General features: G+C 43.2%; 2 protein-coding genes across 2 annotated transcripts in view; both read right to left on the bottom strand.

The window, feature by feature from the left end:
* LOC135082122 (ceramide synthase 5-like) overlaps positions 1-25,105 on the bottom strand; it is a 240,778-nt gene that overhangs the window by 137,564 nt on the left and 78,109 nt on the right. The window lies entirely within an intron of this gene.
* The window catches only part of LOC135082095 (sex-lethal homolog), a 41,393-nt gene that overhangs the window by 15,589 nt on the left and 699 nt on the right, over positions 1-25,105 (bottom strand). The window contains exons 2-7 of the mRNA XM_063976854.1: positions 24,923-25,091; positions 15,232-15,447; positions 14,328-14,435; positions 13,711-13,892; positions 12,521-12,608; positions 782-854 (exon numbers count right to left, since the gene is read on the bottom strand). Coding sequence (XP_063832924.1) covers positions 782-854; positions 12,521-12,608; positions 13,711-13,892; positions 14,328-14,435; positions 15,232-15,447; positions 24,923-25,003 — 748 coding nt within the window. The 5' untranslated portion in view covers positions 25,004-25,091. The remainder of the gene's footprint in view (positions 1-781; positions 855-12,520; positions 12,609-13,710; positions 13,893-14,327; positions 14,436-15,231; positions 15,448-24,922; positions 25,092-25,105) is intronic.

Genomic DNA, 25,105 nt, shown 5'->3' with positions numbered 1-25,105 from the left:
CTTACAGGAGAAATGGATAGGCGACGAATATGTGCGCTACTTGCAAAGTCATCAACAACACATTAATCATCATCTTCATCACGTCGTTTAGTCATCACTGCGGGAGAACGTTGCTATCTAATTTACAAGGACAAATGGAGGATTGGGCCAACATTCACCACCATGGCGGTACTTACAAAGTTATAGACAATATTAATTGGGTATTTCACAACACTATCATATTTTTTACTGGAGGAGAACTGATTTGACATAATTTACAAGACAACTTTTTAAACTTATTTTAGGATTTTTTTACAATATTTTATTATGTAATCTGGAGGCTCGGAAGTGCAAGTCTACAATTTACAGTATAAAAAATATATCAACGTTTATTTTTTTCATAAACGTGACATCAATTGAACCTAGATGTACTTAATCTACTTTGTATTTTGTATGTAAGTACTTATCTTACTTTTCTTATTTATTTGGATGTGCCCAACTGAATAAGCACCTTTTTTTTTATTATCACCATATTTAAGGGGATTAATTTTTTATTGTCACGTCATAGCATGCTTGCACCAAGTTATTAGATTTACTGTGACAAGAGTCACTGTGACTAAAGTTACTCTGACAAAAGTCACCAGTGCGCACTAATTATAAGTGCCTAATTACAAAAAAGTTAAAGGCACAATAAATTCTGGTTTAAAATTTCATTTCCATACTAAAATTTAAATTTAAACTAGTGATAACGCGAGTTTAACTTCTTATAATAAGGGATAAATGTTTATGTAAATGTATTTACCTCTGTTATGGTGGAATCCCGCCGCCCATCCGGCGTAGTACGCAGCCTTCTGTTTGCCATGCTCCTCCGCCACCTGGGAAACCGCAGACAATGAAAACGTGATGACAGATGTCAAAGTCAATTCGGAAGCACAACTCGGTAGAGTCAACTGCGCACCTGGCGGGCGTGACGTCACATCTAAAGCCTGGTCCGTGAGCACGTAGAATCCCGTCCAATGACCCCAAGCTACATCCCTATCGCTCGCGCGTAATTATGTTGCTGTCGCGACTGTGCGACCGGCGCCCGCAGTGAGTGTGCGAGCGCTTTACGCGCTGGAACGCGGGGAGGTGTGCGGGCACAGAATAATAATAAGTACTACGTACAGGTTTACTTCGCGAAGGTATTTAAAAAAATGTATGCTCAATACTCATTATCATTAACAATGTGGTGTATTTTAGCTTGTCTCAAGAGTCAAGCACCATTTTGTTGACAAACGTCAGTGATCGGTAATGCGCCGAAGCCGGCCAAAGCCATAGGGCTGACTTCGGTAAAATGATGTGTGACGTGAGGTGCCACCGTGCCAAACTGCAGAAAATGGCGGAGGAAATACATGATTATGCATGAATTATCATGAATAATATTTACCTCTCAGTGTCTTCAGGCAACTTAAAAAAGTACATTCTGTGTTTTTATTATTATTTAGACAGTTAAATACTGCACAGATTTAGTACACCATTTTCTTTATTTTTTTCCATCATACACAAGAATACGCGTGCGTGAGGCAATGCTCGCTCGTACGTGTGGCCTTGTCGAATAGTAATCCTGTAGGGTGCCTTCGTTCTTGTTTTGTTTTCGATGTAAACTCGCGGAGATGAACAGGCCTGGTGCGGGTGAGTGCGAGGGAGAGTCACATTCCGGCGAGGTGCGCAGTTAACATTGACAGGATTTATTCACTACAGTATATCGCTTTTTAACTTTCCCCCAGGACAAACTTGACCTTCATTGGTTGTGTTTTTATTGGCGGTCAAGCTGTAGATCCTGGCAACACAGGAGTTGCAGCGGTGGGAACGAGAGGTGGGGATAGTCCCGTAAAGTATAGCGTTTATAGATCGTTTCATCCACGAAGACGCGCCCCACCAATTTTTGGTCGAGGGAAGCGCGGGAGTTTGATCCGAGCAATCCGAGCGTCATTATTGTAGTGTGCGTGTGCACTCATGGATAATTTAGCGTGTACCGATAACACTCAACATTAGCGAAAGAATGGTGGGGCGCGTTTACGTGCATCAATCGATCTATAACTGAGTATGTTCCTACGGTATTCGAGGGAGTGACATGTGACGTAACAGAGCTGTCACGGCACACCTTTATTAGGTTTTTATTTTGTCTTAGGTATATTAATTTTAGCAATGTATCGGTTTCGGCCACATATTACATAGTTGTAATTAGTTGTGATCTTGGAACCAATTCATCTATCACATATTAGTCAAATACTTGACAATGGAGTCAATGTGTACCGTTACTACCGTCATACATTTTATAAATACACAGACTTCTCAACACAAAAAATAAGATGAGGAAGGCTGATTAACATGGAATGAATGCTTGTATAGGAACGAAACCAATGATTTGACAACAAATATGAAGCTTAGAAGTTACAGAAGTCACAAAAGTGACACACCGAAATTCCCTCGAGCCACAGAAATTGGTATTTTAACAAAAATTACACGATAACATAGCGAAGTGCACATTTTTGTAAAACTACCGCCACATATGCGTCATAACTCAGCAAAGAAACTAGGTATTTTCGACATTTCACCAACATGGCAATATAAAATATAAATTGCTTATTAAATTAATAAATATCCTTAGAAATACACAGCGCAATCTACCCCCAACTAAGCAAAGCTTGTACAGTCAGCGTCAAATAATTCGTGACACTCAAAGTGGCCAAAAAGTTAACAACACAACCTTATTCCAATGTAACAAAGACGTATTGTTCAGCAATGGACGTCCTATGGCTGAAATGATGATGATGATGATGATGATGATGAAAGACGTATTGCGAACTTTTTAGCTACTTTGTTTGAATGTACAATGAACTATTTGACGCTGACTGTACGGAAGGCGGTGCAAGTTAAATACTGGCGTATTTTATTTGGCAATCCGACACTGACACAGTGATCGGCAGGCGCGGTCCGAAGGAGTGGGCCACAGGGCACATGGCCCCCAAATCGTACACGTCAAAATGCATTTCATGTTTTGCACATTAGTAAACTCATTATTGTTGTACCCTAAAGGGTTCATGGTGATGTAATTGTTTTGTAAGACTTACCTATGCTGTTAAATGTAATAAAGTATTGAGTATCGAACCCCCACCAAAATTTCAACGACCACACATGGATTCTTAGTCGCTGTTTGTAGCGATGCAGTAGGGATTCTGTCGCGCGTTCGCATCGATGCAGTCTCAATGCGGTCGCTTGCTATGTGCCCTCGCCCACATAAACGCACTTCTGTCACGATGCAAATGCAATACTGTTCCGCTTTTGTCGCGATGCAACCGCGATTCAGTAACCTTCCCTCCGTTCTCTCCATGATGTCGTCCGACACGGTCGCGCGTTTGCTTCGATACAGTCACGCTGCCGTAGCGCGTTAGTAGCATTGGCATCACTTCTGTAGTGCGTTGCAAATGCGACTAACGCGAAACGCGCGACAGCATCGCTACAAAAAGTCACCGGGGGCCCTAAAACCTTTGGTTTAATAAAAGCCACTGAGTAGAAACATCGAAAATCACGACAGAGACCAATTTGGTACAATGTAATTTTGCTTTTTAAGTTGATTGTACTTATTGTTTATTTTTTTGGTCCAAATAAATGTTTTTTCTTTCTTTCTAATCACATGACGACTTGAATCTTAAGACGCATACATGGCGAGTGCCGTAACAACGAACCGTGGTATGGTGCCGGGGCGGCGCCAGGCGCAGCGGCCCTAAAACCTTTAGTTTAATGAAAACCACTAAGTAGAAACGTCGAAAATCGCTCTTAGGCCTCAGCCTCGAACTTAGCGGGCAGCGGCGCGGGAGCGGCGGCGGGGCGGGAGCGGCAGGATCTTATGCGTAAAATCAAATAGACCGGTTCTCGAAAACAGCGGGGCGGCAGCGGCGCCGGAGCGGGCAACGAGCGGGCAGCGGCGAGGGAGCGGGCAACGAGCGGGCAGCGCACTCCTTCTTTTGCCCACAATAAATCGAGCGTAAGGAATAAATTTGAATCGAAATAAAATTGTCGCCGTTGTTCAGACATTTCGTTCGCGAATAAAAACAAATATCTCGACAACACAACCCCGAACACAACACTTCGCCGCTAAAGCGCCGCGCGAGCTGCCCGCTGGTTTCGAGAACGGGTCTGCGTTGCCCGCCCCGCTCCCGCGCCGCCGCCGCCGCCGCCCCGCTGCCCGCTAAGTTCGAGGCTGAGGCCTTAATCACGACTTGAATCTCAAGACGCATACATGGCGAGTGCCGTAACAACGAACCGTGGTATGGTGCCGGGGCGGCGCCAGGCGCAGCGGCGCGTGCGTGCCCCGCCGCGCGAGGGGCCCCGCCGCCCCCACGCTCGCTCGCTACAACCAAAAGTTCCCATAGGCTGCCAATTAGGGTTTGTTTTTGATTTGATTTTTGGCAATCCGACACTGACAGTGATCGGCAGGCGCGGTCCGAAAGAGTGGGTCACGGGGCACATGGCCCCAAATCGTACACGCACACATAAACGCGCTTCTTTCGCGATGCAAACGCGATTCAGTAACCCTCCCTCCATTCTCTACCCGATGTCGTCCGACACGGTCGCGCGTTTGCATCGATACAGTCGCGCTGCCGTAGCGCGTTAGTTTAGTAGCGTTGGCATTGCTTCTGTAGTGCGTTGCAAATGCGACTAACGCGCGTTTACGAAACGCGCGACAGCATCGCTACAAAAAGTCACCGGGGGCCCTAAAAGCCACTGATTAGAAACGTCGAAAATCGCTCTTAATCACGACTTCAATCTCAAGACGCATACATGGCGAGTGCCGTAACAACGAACCGTGGTATGGTGCCGGGGCGGCGCCAGGCGCAGCGGCGCGTGCGTGCCCCGCCGCGCGAGGGGCCCCGCCGCCCCCACGCTCGCTCGCTACGACAACCAAATTTAGTTCCCATAGGCTGCCAATTAGGGTTTGTTTTTGATTTGATTTTTGGCAATCCGACACTGACACAGTTCCAGGCGCGGTCCGAAGGAGTGGGCCACAGGGCACATGGCCCCCAAATCGTACACGCACACATAAACGCGTCGCAATGCAAATGCAATACTGTCCCGCTTTTGTCGCGATGCAACCGCGATTCAGTAACCCTCCCTCCGTTCTCTCCCCGATGTCATCCGACAACGGTCGCGCGTTTGCTTCGATACAGTCGCGCTGCTGTAGCCTAGCGCGTTAGTGCGCCTTGGAATCACTTCTGTAGTGTGTTGCAAATGCGACTAACGCGAAACGCGCGACAGCATCGCTACAAAAAGTTGCCGAAGCCCTAAAACCTTCAGTTTAATAAAAGCCACTGAGTAGAAACGTCGAAAATCACGACAGAGACCAATTTGGGACAATATAATTGTGCTTTTTAAGTTGATTGTACTTATTGTTTATTTTTTGGTACCAAATAAATGTTTTTTCTTTCTTTCTAATCACATGACGACTTGAATCTTAAGACGCATACATGGCGAGTGCATGAGAGTTAGTAGCGTTGGCATCGCTTCTGTAGTGCGTTGCAAATGCGACTAACGCGCGACAGCATCGCTACAAAAAGTCGCCGGGGGCCCTAAAACCTTTGGTTTAATAAAAGCCACTGAGTAGAAACGTCGAAAATCGCTCTTAATCACGACTTGAATCTTAAGACGCATACATGGCGAGTGCCGCAACAACGAACCGTGGTATGGTGCCGGGGCGGCGCCAGGCGCAGCGGCGCGTGCGTGCCCCGCCGCGCGAGGGGCCCCGCCGCCCCCACGCTCGCTCGCTACGACAACCAAATTTAGTTCCCATAGGCTGCCAATTAGGGTTTGTTTTTGATTTGATTTTTGGCAATCCGACACTGACACAGTTCCAGGCGCGGTCCGAAGGAGTGGGCCACAGGGCACATGGCCCCCAAATCGTACACGCACACATAAACGCGTCGCAATGCAAATGCAATACTGTCCCGCTTTTGTCGCGATGCAACCGCGATTCAGTAACCCTCCCTCCGTTCTCTCCCCGATGTCATCCGACAACGGTCGCGCGTTTGCTTCGATACAGTCGCGCTGCTGTAGCCTAGCGCGTTAGTGCGCCTTGGAATCACTTCTGTAGTGTGTTGCAAATGCGACTAACGCGAAACGCGCGACAGCATCGCTACAAAAAGTTGCCGAAGCCCTAAAACCTTCAGTTTAATAAAAGCCACTGAGTAGAAACGTCGAAAATCACGACAGAGACCAATTTGGGACAATATAATTGTGCTTTTTAAGTTGATTGTACTTATTGTTTATTTTTTGGTACCAAATAAATGTTTTTTCTTTCTTTCTAATCACATGACGACTTGAATCTTAAGACGCATACATGGCGAGTGCCTGAGAGTTAGTAGCGTTGGCATCGCTTCTGTAGTGCGTTGCAAATGCGACTAACGCGCGACAGCATCGCTACAAAAAGTCGCCGGGGGCCCTAAAACCTTTGGTTTAATAAAAGCCACTGAGTAGAAACGTCGAAAATCGCTCTTAATCACGACTTGAATCTTAAGACGCATACATGGCGAGTGCCGCAACAACGAACCGTGGTATGGTGCCGGGGCGGCGCCAGGCGCAGCGGCGCGTGCGTGCCCCGCCGCGCGAGGGGCCCCGCCGCCCCCACGCTCGCTCGCTACGACAACCAAATTTAGTTCCCATAGGCTGCCAATTAGGGTTCGTTTTTGATTTGATTTTTGGCAATCCGACACTGACAGTAATCGGCAGGCGCGTCCGAAGGAGTGGGCCACAGGGCACATGGCCCCCAAATCGTACACGCACACATAAACGCGCTTCTGTCGCGATGCAACCGCGATTCAGTAACCTTCCCTCCGTTCTCTCCCCGATGTCATCCGAGACGGTCGCGCGTGTGCATCGATACAGTCTCGCTGCTGCGATACAGCGCGTTAGAAGTGTTGGCATGGCTTCTGTAGTGCGTTGCAAATGCGACTAACGCGAAACGCGCGACAGCATCGCTACAAAAAGTCGCCGGGGGCCCTAAAACCTTTGATTGAATAAAAGCCACTGAGTAGAAACGTCGAAAATCACGACAGAGACCAATTTGGGACAATATAATTGTGCTTTTTAAGTTGATTGTACTTATTGTTTATTTTTTGGTACCAAATAAATGTTTTTTCTTTCTTTCTAATCACATGACGACTTGAATCTTAAGACGCATACATAGCGAGTGCCGTAACAACGAACCGTGGTATGGTGCCGGGGCGGCGCCAGGCGCAGCGGCCCTAAAACCTTTGGTTTAATAAAAGCCACTGAGTAGAAACGTCCAAAATCGCTCTTAATGAGGGCTATCGTTTTTATACTTAACAGTTGACACCCCTGGCGATTGACAGGACCTTACTCTACAGTGGCGCCATCTTGATGAGTGCAAATGTTATAGTCCTCCTACCACTTTAGCGCTCACAAGTTGGCGCCACTGTCTTCGCTACTAGCAAGTGACAGGACCTTACTCTACAGTGGCGCTAACTGGTGAGCGCTAAAACGATAGCCCTCATTACGACTTCAATTTTTAAGACGCATACATGGCGAGTGACGTAACAACGAACCGTGGTATGGTGCCGGGGCGGCGCCAGGCGCAGCGGCCCTAAAACCTTAGGTTTAATGAAAACCACTGAGTAGAAACGTCGAAAATCGCTCTTAATGAGGGCTATCGTTTTTATACTTAACAGTTGACACCCCTTGCGATTGACAGGACCTTACTCTACAGTGGCGCCATTTTGATGAGTGCAAATGTTATAGTCCTCCTACCACTTTAGCGCTCACAAGTTGGCGCCACTGTCTTCGCTACTAGCAAGTGACAGGACCTTACTCTACAGTGGCGCCATTTTGATGAGTGCAAATGTTATAGTCCTCCTACCACTTTAGCGCTCACAAGTTGGCGCCACTGTCTTCGCTACTAGCAAGTGACAGGACCTTACTCTACAGTGGCGCTAACTGGTGAGCGCTAAAACGATAGCCCTCATCACGACTTGAATCTCAAGACGCATACATGGCGCGTGCCGTAACAACGAACCGTGGTATGGTGCCGGGGCGGCGCCAGGCGCAGCGGCGCGTGCGTGCCCCGCCGCGCGAGGGGCCCCGCCGCCCCCACGCTCGCTCGCTACGACAACCAAACTTAGTTCCCACAGGCTGCCAATTAGGGTTTGTTTTTTATTTGATTTTTGGCAATCCGACACTGACAGTGATCGGCAGGCGCGTCCGAAGGAGTGGGCCACAGGGCACATGGCCCCCAAATCGTACACGCACACATAAACGCGCTTCTGTCGCGATGCAAACGCAACACGGTTGTGCTTCTGTCGCGATTCATACGCAATTCAGTAACCCTCCCTCTGTTCTCTCCCCGATGTCGTCCGACACGGTCGCGCGTTTGCATCGATACAGTCGCGCTGCTGTAGCCTAGCGCGTTAGTGCGCCTTGGAATCACTTCTGTAGTGTGTTGCAAATGCGACAAACGCGCGTTTACGAAACGGGCGATAGCATCGCTACAAAAAGTCGCCGGGGCCCTAAAACCTTAGGTTTAATGAAAACCACTGAGTAGAAACGTCGAAAATTACTTTTAATCACGACTTGAATCTTAAGACGCATACACGGCGAGTGCCGTAACAACGAACCGTGGTATGGTGCCGGGGCGGCGCCAGGCGCAGCGGCCCTAAAACCTTAGGTTTAATGAAAACCACTGAGTAGAAACGTCGAAAATCGCTCTTAATGAGGGCTATCGTTTTTATACTTAACAGTTGGCACCCCTGGCGATTGACAGGACCTTACTCTACAGTGGCGCCATCTTGATGAGTGCAAATGTTATAGTCCTCCTACCACTTTAGCGCTCACAAGTTGGCGCCACTGTCTTCGCTACTAGCAAGTGACAGGACCTTACTCTACAGTGGCACTAACTGGTGAGCGCTAAAACGATAGCCCTCATTACGACTTGAATCTTAAGACGCATACATGGCAAGTGCCGCAACAACGAACCGTGGTATGGTGCCGGGGCGGCGCCAGGCGCAGCGGCGCGTGCGTGCCCCGCCGCGCGAGGGGCCCCGCCGCCCCCACGCTCGCTCGCTACGACAACCAAATTTAGTTCCCACAGGCTGCCAATTAGGGTTTGTTTTTGAACGAACACATCTATGTTTTAATGACGAATACAAGGCTACAAGTTAATATGTCCTTGCGGAATAGAGCAACAATGAACTGAGCGAGCGAAATGTCACTAGCAACAACACTCTGTGATAAAAAGAGATGAATGATGCCGTCGCCGTCACGTCAAACAGAACCGTTGTTTGCAACTATTTGACAGTTCAAAGGCATTTTGTGGCAAGCCGAAAATTTGAACTCTTGAGATATTTTCAGATTTTGCGTAAGTGAAATCGTGTATGTTTATGAGATATAGTGCTTTAAAAACGTGGTGATCGGTTTAGTAATTGATTTATTGTACAAACGGTGAAATAATCCTGACACTGAAACACGAATGATATCCAGTGTCATCCAAAATCGGTTTCGTTTGACAGTTCGTGGTTGTTGTTCTATTTCGAAGAAATATTAACTTTATGGGCGGTACTAAATTGTTTAGTAACAACTTATTTAGTCGATTTAAGGTCATAGCAGACAATATCGACTCGAAAAGGGATCAACATCTTATCGCCTTTTGCGAGCTGTCATCGCCTTTCACGCGCTGTCAATCGCGAGGTGAGGCGCTTACGATACGGTTACGATCCCTTTCCGGGTTAATAAATGTGCTACGGCCTTTAGTGTGAGCGAGAGATGCAGATCCGACGAAGGTTCCACAAATTACCACTCATATCGTATATTAGAGGATAAAGAGAGATTTTATTAACGTCATTTAAAGTTACTTTACGGCGCGCTGACATGCAAGCTTTATTAATAAATAAATATCTTTAGGTATTTTAAACAGCGCCATCTGTTGCACCAACGCTGCGCTAATACGCAATTAAATATGGATTCTGGATACTTCTTTTCTCTCTCTCTCGCTCACAATCGACTAAATAAGTTCTAGAAAATTCACCGTAACGATGATCAATTTCTCAGTACCTGTATACATAGAGGTGTTTGTTTTAAGTGCCAATTTGTAGCCAAAGTGCTATAACATGCTTTGTGAGAAACAAACACAAATAACAACTACACAATACACAGTGACGTGACGTAGCGAAGCACCGACGTAGACTCTCCATCACAAAGTATTGAAGACAACCGATATTGCATTAACCGCTTGAGTCCCAGACGGCATTAATTAATGTCATAACAATTGATTATCTATTGTGTCTAGATTAGGGCCTTGAAGGATTAATAAGGCTCAGTTCCACCATCTTACTTTATAGATGAACTACCGCTTTGCAATGGAGGGAAGTCGAACCTTAATTTCGAACTCCTATGTTCTTCTGATTAATTTCGTTGCGGGTCCAATGACAGTTTAACTTTCCCCGGGACAAACTTGACCTTCATTGGTTGGGTTTTTATGGCGGTCAAGCTGTAGATCCTGGCTACACAGGAGTTGTAGCGGTGGGAACGAGAGGTGGGAATAGTCCCGTTTTTTTTATAGAACCGTCCCACTCGTAACGTTGACAGGGGGGCGCCACCGTCAATACCGGATCGCTGGTTCCGATTTTTGCCACGATACACTGAAATGTCATTTAGCAGGAGGGCGCTGCTATCAATGCCGGTTACTATTTCCGATCTTTACCATTTGACATTTCAAAATCGTTCAATTGTAACTTTGACAAACGTCAAAAATATGTCAAACCCCATACAAAAAGCACCGGTTATTGTTATTGTTATGGTTAAAATAAGGTGGTGAACTCAGCCTAAGTGCTGGCATGCTTTTTTACTGAGTTGCCAACTAGCCAATAATAAGTCAAAAAAAATCTTGCATCTTTAAAAAACGAATCTCTGTCTTTCTGTTCCATTTTTTAAGCTCAAATCTCTAAACCAATTTAGATGAAATTGGTAAGGGATAATTTGAGAAAAACAGGATAACTTTTTTTTATCCTTATCTTTGGAATTTCAGAATGCAAAACGGTTCAAGTATGAACAACTAATATTGGACAAATATTTGGAAGAATAAAATACCCAGATAATATACAGGAATAAAGTACCCAGGGGAGGGCAGCTGCAACTTTGAAAACAATCTAACTTAAAAAAGCTAACTTACTCCCCCGCCTAGGACAGGATTTAGATGTGCGTTTTTACCAAAACCTTACACATACAAAAAAACAATGGTGCCAATACAGACGCTAAAGCAATCAGTGCTATCTCAAAAACAAATAAAATGCGCCTAAAAAGCCACATAATATGAAAGCAATATCGACATAATAACATTTTTGGCTTATCTTTCATACGAACTCTTGTCTTTATAGTCCCACTACTGCTTTGGTAGTAGGTAGTTTTAGGCCAGTATAACTCTTGCTGATGACCATCAGGTGGGACACCACCACCACACATAATTTAAACACGTTTTAGGCTCAGCTATAGTCTGGTCGCCGAGCACGTAGAATTTTGTCCAATGACCCCAAGCTACCCATCCTTATCGCTCACCTGTCGCGACTGTGCGACGGGCGCCCGCAGTGAGTGTGCGAGCGCAACAGCAACATAATTACGCGCGAGCGATAAGGATGGGTAGCTTGGAGTCATTGGACAAAATTCTACGTACTCAGAGACCGGGCTTTACCTCCAGTGTCAGTGTGACGTGCTAATTTTGGGACACCCTGTATAACAGACTAAACTACTCCCACAAATTAAGGAGTTTTCGCAATCAGAAATATGAAGTGGAGTCGATAGAATCTAATAAGATTCATTTTTGTTGCAAAATTGAAAATACCATCTTACAACAACAGGTGGTGTACGAAACATATTTGAGCGTATAAAATTAATCTTAAGCTTCTATTATACTTATGCTAGAATAACATATCAAAAAGTGCAGTAAGCGTACAATTTATTGGCAGAATCATCCTTATCTGCCTGCTACCAAACACTAGCTTAAATTCATATTAATTTCACTTTGATTTGACAGTTATTTTATTTGCGTTATTCGAGTCGGCAAACTGATATTTCAAGTTAAACTTTTTATGATATTTGTATGGAATACGGATCTCTGTAGTCTCATGCAAATATCGCATTTCACACGCACTTTGATCACTTTTATGTGAATACGTACTGGCTTCATAAAATTCAATTCCCAAGCATCAGTTTAACGACTCGAATATAGTGCAAAAAGCCGTCACTACACAGAAGTCTAAAAAGCTAGACAAAGATTCAAATTGACAGTCGTAGACCGGCGTATTTTGTATGAAGTTACTTGGCTTCGTGAAGCGATTGTGAAACAAGTCACAAACGTGACATCATAGTGAAATCGTGGTTTCCAAATCCCAAGTCATTGCCACCAAAAAAAGAAAAAGAAGCAATACTTCGCTCCGTGAAGCGATATTGAAATGACAACTGTCACGACTGTCACTTTGTCTAGGACAGAGGTGCCACTGACCTTGACACTAAGCGGCTCGGTGCCGCCGTCCGGTATCACGTTATTGAGCGCCGCTATCGCCTCTTGGGCCTCCTCCCGCTTGTCGAATCTGAAGATGGAAAATTATAGCTTTTTAATAATCAAAACATCCGTAAACGAACTAAAGTCGATGAAGTCGACGGATTAGCAAGCTCAAGTGGCAATGGGCAGGGCACGCAGAACTGACGGCCGATGGGGCAGCAAGGTTCTGGAGTGGAGGCCGCGTACCGGAAAACGCAGCGTTGGACGTCCACCTACAAGGTGGACCGACGACATCATAAAGGTAGCAGGAAAGCGCTGGACGCAGGCCGCTACCAACCGGGTAACATGGAAAGCATTGGGGGAGGCCTATGTTCAACAGTGGACGTCCTATGGCTGAGATGATGAAGATGAATAAACAAAAACATTTTTTTTTTTTACTTTATTTTATCGGCTGAAATGTCAGATACAAAAATGTTTAACAAGGAGGCCATACATGCCGAATATAATCTCTTACTGGAACTTTGTGACGTTTAGCTTAAACTTGAATATAGCTTACAAACGTAAATACCTGATGACAAAAACGGCGCACCGTTGCACTTGTCCAATGCGGCCGTACTTGCCGAATATAGTCTACGGCGAACATAGTTTAATATCGAATATAGTTGACGGCCGTATATACCTGACAAAAGCGACCCCTCTCGGCGCGAGTCGTCTTATCCCTTCCTCAAGATATGTTTCTGCACGATGCGGCCATATTTGCCGAATATCGTCTACAGTGAATATAGTTCAATATCTAATATAGTATACACACCTGACAAAAGCGACCCCTCTCGGCGCGATTCCTCTTATCCCTCAAGATAAGTTTCTGCACGATGCGGCCGCACTTGCCGAATATAGTCTACAACGAATATAGTGTACACACCTGACGAAAGCGACCCCTCTCGGCGCGCCATTGCTCTTGTCCCTCAAGATGTGTTTCTGAACGATGCGGCCGTATTTGCCGAATATCGTCTACAGCGAATATAGTTTAACATCTAATATAATGTACACACCTGACGAAAGCGACCCCTCTCGGCGCGCCATTGCTCTTGTCCCTCAAAATGTGTTTCTGCACGATGCGGCCGTATTTGCCGAATATCGTCTACAGCTAATATAGTTTAACATCGAATATAGTGGACAGAAATATATACCTGACAAAGGCGACCCCTCTCGGCGCACCATTGCTCTTGTCCCTCAAAATGTGTTTCTGCACGATGCGGCCATATTTGCCGAATATCGTCTCGAGTTGATCCTCGGTGATGGCGCGCGGGAGATTCGTGACGTAGAGGTTCGTCTCCTTTATGTCTTCACCAGACGGCCGGGCGTATGATACCTGAAGAGGAAATACACCGAATATAAAAATGTGTGAGAAAAAATAATGCTGATTTGAATTTGAACTTTATAAATGTTTTTTGACATCTTGACGACCACATAGCCGTAGTAAGATAAGTCGTCAGTTTGATGCAGCCATATCAATTCAAAATGTATATTTTATGCCGACATAAAGTCTAATATCAAGATAGGGACCTCAGTTGTTACAATCATAAAAATATTTTAAATATACACACCACTTCAAGCTTAATACTGTGTCATTTCATGATTTTGTAATAGGTGCAATTTTCTTTCTCTCTCTCTCTCTCTCTCTCTCTCCCTCTTTCTATCTCTCTCTCTCTCTCCCTCTTTCTATCTCTCTCTCTCCATTTTTCTCTCTCTCTCGTCAGATTTACTGTAAAATACCGAAAAATCTGTAAATGGACGTCAGACATACCTTTAACCTTTTATTCCTGAGCTGGTACCCGTTGAATGTGTCGATGGCCCGCGCCGCGTCCTCCTCCCGGGTGAAGTTAACGAAACCGAAGCCATAACTGTAGCCAGTCTGGAAATGGACACAAAAGTATCAACATTAAAACAGGTTAATTAACAAATAAGTTGCAGGTTCGAAGACAGTTAGCTATCCTTCGGGACTATTTAGCGTTCATTGGTGAGAATACTGTATATCCTGGCTATGAAGAATTGTAGTGGTGGCAACGAGAGGTGAGCTTAAAGCCGTGTGGATCCGACAGAGAAGAATAGATCCACCCCCACTGTTCCCGTGTCGAAAGAAGAAATTAAAGGAGAAATATGCTGAAATCAGGCCTCCCCAACCAATTTAGCCAGGGTGAAGAGAGAGTATAAGCCAAATCCTCTATTTGCCTTTGGTAAATATGAGTCGTGTTCGTGCAGTGGACACTGGTCTGATGATGATTACCTTTATAATTCTGCAACTCTATAGGTCCGATGGCCATGATCATAGCTTACAGCGGGGCTACTCCGAAAAACGTTATCCGAAGTTTCGAATGTGGGCATCCCTCTCACACAAAGCGAGATGCCAGCATGAGCGACGGTGACAGATAGACGCGAAAATACGTAGACAGCGTTTCAGAGTAGCCCCCCTGGTCTTTCTCAGTCATGGACTGTGGGAGGTAAGAAGTTCTAAATGGCCTGAAGATAATAATTACCTTTAAGTCCTTCATAACTCTGCAGCTCTCTATAGGTCCCATGGTCATGAACATAGCATACAGATCTTTCTCAGTCATGGACTACGAGACTATTTCCACCTCTCGTTCTTACTACCACCGCTGCAACTCCTGTGTAGCCAGGGTCTACAGCTTGAACCTTCTTCCTAATCTTACCTTGAAGTCCTTCATAACTCTGCAACTCTCTATCGGTCCGATGGTCATGAACATGGCGTACAAGTCCTTTTCCGTCATGGACTGTGGGAGGTAGTTGACGATGAGGTTCGTCTTGCAAGAGTCCCCTCCCGCCGCGGATATGCCTCCCCCCTCCGACATGCTGCCCCAGTAACGAGAATGGGGGCCGACGCGACCTCTGTACTGCTGTTGTATTTGCTGGAACAAGATTTTATTATTGAACATGGAGTGCAGGTGCGGTTTAGTTCCCCAGTCGATGAAGCACCTGATGTCATGCCCTGAGTGCCCAAGCAACTGCACTCAGGAGGATTTGATGAGTGCTACTGACAACGCCACTCTTGAGGCGGAGTTTTGGGCTGACACTGTGTAGGTTTGTTGTCGACACAAAAAGAAGAAGAAGATACAAAGGTCCGCAAATACATGGTATTTTTATGCAGATTAAGGCAGGTATTTGTTCGCCTGATGCTAAGTGAGATGCTGTCTCATCATCATCATCATTTCAGCCACAGGACGTCCATTACTGAACATAGGCCTCCCCCAATGACTTCCACATCGGCCACATCGTGGGTGGACGTCTCAAGCCGCGTTTTCCGATGCTGTCTAGGATGGTATATGTAAGTGCTTATTCACTATCGCGTTGAAAATAGTGTTTGGGAAAGACAGCAGCAGGCAACGAAAACAAAAGTAATATTATAAATACAAAAACTACTGTCTGACTGCCTGTCTATTTTCACGTCAAAATTACTGAAGCAATTCTGAACTTCGGTATACAAATTAAACCTTGAAGAAAGACAGTCACGAAAATTAAACGGATCAAATAGGGGGAGGGATATAAAACTTAGCAGAGAGACACGGAAATAAAGTGTTACTGGTCGAAATTGATTCGGGCGAAGCCGGGAGCTTAAAGCCGAAAGTCTTAATGTATTGTAGGTAACATCTATTGCATTTTATTCAGTACACAAATAGTCATGTTGATAGCGACAGATACATATTACATAGTGATAGGTGAGTAAAATTTACGGTCGCAAAACCGATCGTTTGTAACTACCTGATGCAGCTATGAAATTCCTAAAATACCAATAAAATGGAGCACTAAAGACACTCAATAAAATTGTACCTACATTTGAAGCTGTAACCTGCGACCAGTAAGACCACGGACAACAAACGTGCGATATCCGACACATATTCATAATATCTTCTGATCCTATCCCTACAGACGTATCACCTATGTAACACAGCACTTCGATTATGACATCAGAAGAAAATCGCGTAATTCACAAATCTATTATCACAGATCGGAACTTTATCCACAATAAACAATCACAAGAATCGCCCTCCGATACGTCACTGTCAGGAGTCCAAGCGAATTTGAACCCAAATGCAGCAGAGACAAACAAAAGCGACATTAACTGGGATGCGTAAACACAAACTGCGGAACTGTAACTGTATCCCGCATCGCAGCGCTTGAACATGAAGCTATGGCATAAACTTAGCAATCAGCCAAAAACTGGAGCGGCAACCCTGACCTATAAGACGCGTTCACCATTGTTACAGCACACAGAGATGCAGTAGGTTTATACACACATTATAGGACTTATTGTAAATTGTAACCGATCTGATTTAGTAAGCAAGCTAAAAGAGTAGTAAGCCGTCGCCATATCGTCCTCAGGTCGGGAATTCGGACTGACAATTCAATTATTCCGAGGCTGCCAAAAATCCATTGCTTTATAGGACAGAAGGCAAACGAGCAAGTAGATCACCTGACGGTAACTAATGGTAAGTCATTACCTCCGCCCATAGACGCCCGCAGCCCCGGGGAAGGTACAAATACTTGCTGCCCATTAAGTACGATATCTGTTTGAAAGTTTTTTGATCGTATCGGTCCGGAAATACCGCAGCCGAATGTTACAGCCTATTAAAAACTAACTCTGCTTTCAAAACTAAAATGAAGTGCAAAATTTTATAAAGAAGCAGTCTTGACGACGTGCGTGGGGCTTGCGACATTGGTATTGGAGACCCAGTAAGAATCCTACCACTGTCACACGTGACACGACTCGCGTACTACACCTCGCAATAGAATACCTTTATCGCTAATTATGATGCTCAGTAAGTACCTACCGTCCTTTATAATAACCCTACTGAAAGCCTATCCAGTGTACCATTAAGCCTAAAGTCACGTACAATACTCGATAAACTATTTGGCAGGCAATGCTAGGTCCGACGACTGATAGGACAACAAATTAAAATGGGGCACTGAATTTAAAAGAGGCTTTACATGCGAGAGAAACCTTCCCGAGTTCAGATGTTTCCACTATTTGCTTAGAATAAATATTAGTCTTCTGTGACCATTGGCCATCGATCTCTGTCGTAAATCGTAATGCACGTAGGCAATTGCTCCTTTAGACAAGGAACAAATGTGTTAATTTTAATTCTGAAATCGCTTCTCTCCGGCGATTCCTTGAAATAGAATCTGTCAAGGAAGTTCCCTCTATCTCTGCTTATGTTTCTAAAGGATACAATCCTTAGGTTCCACGTAACCTGCTCTGCTATCATCCCCACAACACCAGTATGCCTAATGCATTTCCTTCACGGAAAAAGGGAGTAATAAAATTAAAGATGCTCCAGCATGATAGATTTCCTGAATGAAAAAGATACCAGGTAAAGATATCCCAAATGATGAGCATAAGATCCAACATGTCTGAGGATGACTAAGTCGGATCATGTCTTGGGAAAGACGTATGCTCTCAACTGGGCATTAAGAACGCAAGTTTTTCTGAGTAAAGAAGGATGTTTTTGAAGACAAGATTGAGCATCGCTGACCTTAAATGAATGCAATATAAAACATACCACGGATATCGACGAGCGTTGATGGCACGCAAATTATGAGATTCGGAATATTCCTGAGCTATTCTGCAAGACAGGGTTGCGATCTCCATCGGCAGTTCACACGACAGAAAGTAAGAAGAACTGTCCCTAGATCTGAATAAATCTTAATAGTATAAAACAAAGTCACACACAAGATGTTTGAAACTACGCAACGGATATTAATGCAGTTTTCAGTACTTTTCAGCAATAGATAAGTGATTCAAGAGGTATAAAACATTACACCCGTGCGAAGCCACATTATACGAAGATATTTTTTTTTTATGATATTATAATTATGGCAAAGCCTGTGGGTCTCGTATTTCGAGAATATTGCAAGTGTCAGTGCATTATCATATTAGTACTGGTGGACTACCAGTTACCAGTACCAGTTATGGCTTAAAATATGAAGAATTGTAGAGCAGGTTAGATCTGAAAAAGAAAATGTAATATGCCAGTTTTACGGTTCCTGACCTACTAGAGCTAGACGGACTACGATAATCTTATCGTAGTATTACGTACAGTTAACCGCATATCAGACTCTATATTTTGTTACAAGATGTGGACAAAGATATCCCCTTTAAAATAGTTCACTGATAGACAAAAACTTCCCCCCACAGAATGCCACAGGGAGCGACTTTGGGCCTTTTGCCCAAAAATTCAATCTCCATGACCTACAGAAGATAAACGGGGTTATGGCAAAGCAAAAGGGCATAAAACTGGATCACAGCTCAGCGGGTAAAAACTAGTATGTGACAAAAAAATCGGTGACACAAATGGGTGCGTTTAAACGCGGGGCAACCACACGTTCCTATTATTACGGACATATTCCAGACAAAAACCGTAACTTAGTCAAAAAATTTGGTTTTATCGCGGGATATGCATGAATGCGGGCGGCGCAGAACTGGTTGCTTTAGAAATCCTATCCTTGGAGGAGGACTTTGTCCAGCAGTGGACGTCATTTGGCTGAAACGAATGAAAGAACGATGTTAGCATCTTTATTGATATTTTGGAACAGAGATTATACCTGTTTTGACATGAATATTGTGTATATTACATTTTTTTACCACAATAAAAATAAATGTGTCAAAATAGGAAATGTGGTAAAATTGTGTCAGATTTTTTTTAATAGTGAATGACGTAACAAGAAGCCCCAAATATGGTAAAATGAGATTATCCTCGTGAACTTCTCGCGGCTTCGCTCGTGTGAAATCCTACTGTAATAAGATAAATAAATGCGACAGTTTGTTGCCTGGCGATTATTATAAAAATGGTTCTCAAGTAATAACTTGTATGAGGTCAACCTTCATTCACCCAGAATTTTGGGAGTCGACAGTCTATTTTGCGTATCTGACTGCACCAGGTAGGGAAAGATGGCGAGAGATCGTGTGAAGAGCAACGTGACCACGACCGCTCTGCCAAGAGCAAAAGGATTAAGAAGAAAAAGTGTATTTTAGTGCTAGAACTCGAAGGCGCGAATTACTCGTCTGTGCGTTTGGGGGAGCGGGGAGCGTTACTGACAATGTGTGTAGATGACACGCAACTGATTTAACCCTTTATAAAGAAGCGGGAATATAGTTCCCACGATATTTTTAACCATATCTTTAGAACAAAAACAAAGAAAAATACATATAACATAAACATTAACCTTATTTGTTATTCAATGAGTGAATTATCAGGATGGGGAATAAGGTGACAATTTATTCCCGAATTTTCTGCAATTATGGTGCGCCTACGCCTTGCATTGGTAGCCACAAGAGCCCTGGCAGACTTCCAATGTAAATGGAACTTGCCCCTTGCACGCTCACTGCCTTCATTAATAATGGAATATTTGGGGTAAACCCATCCGAACTATTCAAAATAATGCCCTAATTAGGTAACTAGGCATTAGATAAAATTGTACCTATGTGATCTATAAGTAGACTAATAAATTAACACATTTCTAAATCGGAGATAAAAATGAACGCATATTTAGAAATGGCAGTAAGAAAAGAAGACCTAAACAATCTATACTTCTATACTAATATTATTATAAATGCGAAAGTATGTCTGTCTGTCTGTCTGTCTTGCTTTCACGCCTAAAACACTGAACCGATTTTGATGAAATTTGGCATAGAGATAGTTTGAGTTCCGGGAAAGGACATAGGATAGTTTTTATCCCGGTTATTGAAACAAGGACGCGCGCTATGTAGTTTTTCTGTGACAGACAAAATACACACTGTGTCTGTTAACTATTTATTAAAAGACTGAATCAATTTAGACTGGCACGAGATAGTTTGAGAACCAGAGAAAAACAGGATAGATTTTATGTCGTTTTTGGATATTATCTTTCTGTGATAAGCCAGAAACTCACCTATGGCGAAACAGGGGGAAAAAGTTAGTAGGCGGTATTATTGATGTGCCGTTCCCGAGAACGCCCTCCTCACTGAGAATATTCTCGGGAGCGCTCCCGGGAGCGTTCTCCTAAGTGAGAAAGGTTGAGAATCATGTTTATCAAATGGAAATAAACAAACTTTCTTAAGTAAAATAGTTTTAAATTAAGTCGACAGATAAGTGTATATTAAACAATACACTCTATTTGCAGAGAAAGGCTATATTCTCAGTGTTCCCGAGAATATTCTCGGGAACTTTCTCAGCAATATTCTCGGCAACTGTTCCTTTATTACATTTTATTTTTTTCGTCGTGAAATGTCGTTTTAATGATATGTAAGATGACAGAAATTTCTTTTTACATGCAATTAAATAATATAACTGTCAATTTTTTCGTTTTTAACACGCTTTTATTAGGTCGTCGTGTATGTAACTAACTATGTAATGGAATCTTAGAATCTGATTACATGCATTTCTAAGTCTTGTATCATCATGAAACTTTATGCAGATTAGATGACAATACAATATTGTGGTACCAGCTGGTCTGATGATGGGACTGGAAGGTCGCCAAAGGAACTCCTAAACGAAACGGTGGAATCACATCGAGTTTGGGTTCATTGGATTTGTCTTTTCGATATCTTTAAGTGCTAGATAATGTCCAGGGTCCTAATGATGGAGTCAGGAGGTGGCCATAGAAACTCCTAAACGAAACGGCGGAAACTCATCGAGTTTGGGTTCGTTGGATTTGTCTTTTCGAGCACTTTAATGCTAGATGATGTCCAGGGTCCTGATGATTCCTGTTAGTAATTAAAAGCGTGTTTTTAGTTTTTTAAACTATTCTTTACATTTGACATTAAGGGCATATTTCACAATCGTTTAGTAAGGGCCTGTTTCGCCACTTCTGGATAAGTTGTGGATAGCCTGTCTGACGGATCATTTGACACATGTTTATATAAAATACGTGCTAGCTAGATTGATCTTAGTCTGTACGAGATTAGCATGGTTCTCAAACAGCTGAAACACAACAAGGCACCGTAATCACGGCTGAGCTTCTGAAAGCAGGTGTGTTTACTCACGGACATTGCCCGCGGGCGGCGTGACCGGAGGGAGCGGCGAGCGTTCGGCGAACGAACGAGCAATGTTCGGTTCGCGAGCGAACATCTAAGAAGACGATCCTGACGCACTCTCTTCAACGACTTTGCACAAAACGGTCTCGATAACATTGTAAATTTATACCGAATAGATAATTAATTTCATACAGTCCACTCTTTTCATTTATTTAACTTCCACTACACTCACTATCGAAGTAACAAGGTGGAACGCCGGTACTAAAGGCTTTTCAGAAGCTGTTCGATTCCGTCATCCTCAAGGGAATTACGCCTACGGCATGGCAAAGAAGTATGGTGATATACTCCTCGTCAAAAAAGGCGACAAAAACTTGTTGAAGAATTATAGACCTATTTCGCTTCTGAGCCATATCTATAAGCTGTTTTTGATAGTCATTACGAATTGTCACGCTAGCAGGCTTGACAACTTTCAGCCCCCCGAACAAGCCGGTTTCTGAAAAGGCTTTAGTAGGTACCATAGACCATAATAATATGCGCTACGGCAGATTATACGGAAGATCAAGAAGTATAATCAGCCACTTTGCGTTTGTGAACTATGAGAAAGCCTTCGATTCGATTGAGACATGGGCACTATGGGCAGTGCTGCAGTCTCTCCAACTGTGCCAAATTGACTATCGATACATTGAAGTGTTGAAAGGCTTGTACAAACACGCCATAGTAACAGTCCGTTTCAAGATCAGGACCCGAAACCTATCCAGTTGCAGCGAGGGATGAGACAGGGAGACGTCATCACCACCGCCCTAGAAGATGTTTTCAAGCTTCTGGGCTGGAGCGGATTTAGCAGGAAGATCTAGGCACAATGCTCGATGGCCTCAATAGAGTCTCTCAACAAGTGGGTCTCAAAATGACCATGGACAAGATTTAAAAATCATGTCTAAAATCCGTGTTGCACCCACCCACTCCTCTAAAAGTTGGAGACTCTACACTCGAAGTTGTTGACAACAATGTATACCTGGGACAAACAGTCCAGTTAGGTAGGTCCAACTTCGAAAAAAAAAGGTCAATCATCGAATCCAGCTCGGTTGGAAAGCCTTCGGGAAGCTTCACGATATTTTCACGCGCCGTCGCCGTCGCGTCGCCGCTCCTCTTTAAATCCGCTTTGAATCCGCTTTGAATCCGCTTGAAATCCGCCATAGTGGCAAGGGCCTTAAAACTCAGAGGCACACTCATGTTCAAATTTAATACCGTAGCCGAGTCCTAAAGCCGCGGTACGCGTTCGCCACGAAAATAGTGAGCAAGACAGCAATATTTCACTCACACGTTTCATGCCTTGTTTATAACGACTAGTCTTAACGCCCAGTTAATAAAACATCGAAGCATTACAAATAATACCACATATAAACAACAAAATTAAAATTAAAACTAAATGTATTCTGTCGAGAACACTGAGAATATTCCCGGGAGCGTTCTCAGTTCTCGAGAATATACTCACTGGGAATATTGCCGGGAACGAGAACTTTCTCAGCGGCACATCTCTAGGCGGTATACGTGGCGGCCTATAGGCGCGTAGGCGGTAGTTAACAGATCTTTCCAAAGGGAATAAAGGGCTTGAATGCACGCCACATTTGTTTTTAATTGAAGTCATACATAAAATTGACATTTTTTTAGCAATAAAGTTTAAAATAATGTGGTTACTACTTTTAGGTAAAATTATTATGATTAAGGGTTAATTATGTAACTTGAGATACGGCACAAAAATATAGACGAAATTAAGGATCAATATGTCAAGTAGATTTTCCTAGTAAACAAGGTGGCCATGGCATGGGGTGAAAGAGGTCAATGGGATTGCTCCAGTTCTTTCTTGGGCAAGGTCATTGACCTCTTTTGGTCACTTGAACCAGACTGGATTGTTTAGTGAAATTACTTAGAAACCGGCTGACCCAGCGAATCCTAGTATGATGATAAAATAAAAAGTGACGAAAATCTATGAAATTACACTTTTCTCTGTAACAAACATATTCATCATCATCATTTCAGCCACAGGATATCCATTGCTAAACATAGGCCTCCCCCAATGATTTCCACAATAGTCAGTTGGTGGCGGCCTGCATCCAGCGCATTCCTGCTACCTTTTTTTACAAACATATTCATCATTGCTAAATTGGAGGCTGTATCGGTATCAGAAGAACTAAGTTATTTATTTAGAAATTAAATATTAAAAATAAACAAAAACTTACAATAATAACAATACTCCACACACAGGTATAAATAAAGAATAACTTTGAACAAGATAAAATGGACACTATTCAACTAAATTAAATAATTGAAAAAACACCGAGTGCTCAATGAAACAAACAACAAAAAACTGATTTGTTGTATGAACGGCCAACTAGATCCACAGTATAATCTATATGGCCCATTCTTTACACAAATTGGACCAATTACAATGTGGTTCAGCTTTGAAACCTACAAGAAAGAGATATCTAGGCAGGTACAGACAAACATAAAACCTATTCTTCATTGTTTAAGTTGGTTAAAACAAATTAAAGCAAAGGAAAGAAGGATCATAGATCAAAAATAACATTACAAGTGAATGAATTCATAACTATGTGACAGTGTTATGCAGAATCAACAGTTCCCTTTAAAACTTTTTTTAAATATCCTTTAAAATGGTGATAAAGTGGTAAGTTTTCAAGAATATTGAGGCACAATAAAAGCTTTACTACATAAAAAAATGTATTCCATAGACAGCATTGGTTTCAAAGATTCAAAGATTATTTATTCACCGAGATAATGTGGACATTTAAACCTATTTTTATCTAATTTTTTTTACAATGAGAAAGCTCTTGCCCTGCATATCAGATGGAAGGTTATGATCAGACCAAAGGTGGAAGCCATTATCAATGTCATAGAATGTTGTGATTATTAATGTCATAACGGTATAAACTTCATGTATCCTGTAATTCATTTTTCTCTCTTCATATTATATTGTCAAATTAACACAATTTTTAAAGTAGTACAGTAAAATCTCAATTATCCGGATATCCGATTATCCGGACTCATTCTCCACGGTTTCTAATTACCGATTCAGGGTCTGGACCCATAAAAACCGAAGGCGCCGCCACCGTAACATGGTACGGACGTCTTCTTAGTTCATTGTTAAAGAAATGGATGACCAATGGTCTAAAATTTAGATTTTTAGACTCTAAAATGATGTATTGAAAACCCTTTCTATTGTAAAAAGTTAATTATTGTTTGATTTTACTTTGAAATCGATTATCCGGATTTTCGATTATCCGGAACACCCCTGGTTTTAATTGATCCAGATAATCGGGATTCTACTGTAATAACAAAATTATTTGGTATGTACTTACATTTTCCAAAGAATTGAAACTCCTGTCCCAGCTACTGACAGGAGTCCCACCGAACAAGTACCCCGGGTATCGGTCACACATCACACCTCTTCCCGACCAACGCAATACTCTACGCTAATATTGAGCAACTTCTATAACTTCATGTTATATTTATACATTGACGATTTACCTGAAATAAAGAGT

Source organism: Ostrinia nubilalis, chromosome 21 (assembly GCF_963855985.1).
Source record: "Ostrinia nubilalis chromosome 21, ilOstNubi1.1, whole genome shotgun sequence".
NCBI lineage: Eukaryota > Metazoa > Arthropoda > Insecta > Lepidoptera > Crambidae > Ostrinia > Ostrinia nubilalis.
The sequence above is the reverse complement of the archived record's forward strand: the minus strand, read 5'-3'. Positions and strand labels throughout refer to the sequence as shown.